At 14.0% G+C, this 579-nt stretch overlaps 1 protein-coding gene across 1 annotated transcript in view; it reads left to right on the plus strand.

Moving 5' to 3' along the window:
• The window catches only part of LOC102677272, a 4,348-nt gene extending 3,781 nt beyond the window's left edge, over positions 1-567 (plus strand). Inside the window, exon 9 of the mRNA XM_031513976.1 lies at positions 401-567. Coding sequence (XP_031369836.1) covers positions 401-447 — 47 coding nt within the window. The 3' untranslated portion in view covers positions 448-567. The remainder of the gene's footprint in view (positions 1-400) is intronic.
• Positions 568-579: the final 12 nt, after the last annotated feature.

Here is a 579-nt window from a genome sequence, read left to right on the forward strand (position 1 = left end):
AGTTATGTTAAGGTAAATATTTTTAGAGCACATTTTATTTAGGAACATAATATTTATATTTGCCTATATAAGCATTCAAATTTTTTTTTATTTTTGATATATTATTAATGTATATTTTTTATATTTGATTATTAATTATTAGTATTATATTTGATTATTAATTATTATCAATATATTTATTTTTTTTCCTCTATTTAATTTTTTAAAATTTTTTAAAATTTTTTAGCTTGAATATTTTAAACATTGTATAAAATAATTAATATGACATTCATATAAAAATCTTGAATTGTAAATGCTTAAATGGGCATTAAAAAATATTTTTTTCTGGAATAGATATATAATTATATATATATTATTATTATTATAATTAAAAAAACATTATAATCAATATATATTATTTCAATATTTTATTTTAGATTTCTTTACAAAATTGTATATATCAATTAATTAGTATATGTGATCAACATGGAATTGCATTATTATCTCGAACATTATCTGTTTCAATGCAAGAAATTTTTAAAACTCAATTAGATGCATATAATAAATTTTATAAATTTATTGGTAAAATTTAAATAATTA

This window comes from Apis dorsata, unplaced genomic scaffold, assembly GCF_000469605.1.
Source record: "Apis dorsata unplaced genomic scaffold, Apis dorsata 1.3 scaffold_815, whole genome shotgun sequence".
NCBI classification, from domain to species: Eukaryota; Metazoa; Arthropoda; class Insecta; order Hymenoptera; family Apidae; genus Apis; species Apis dorsata.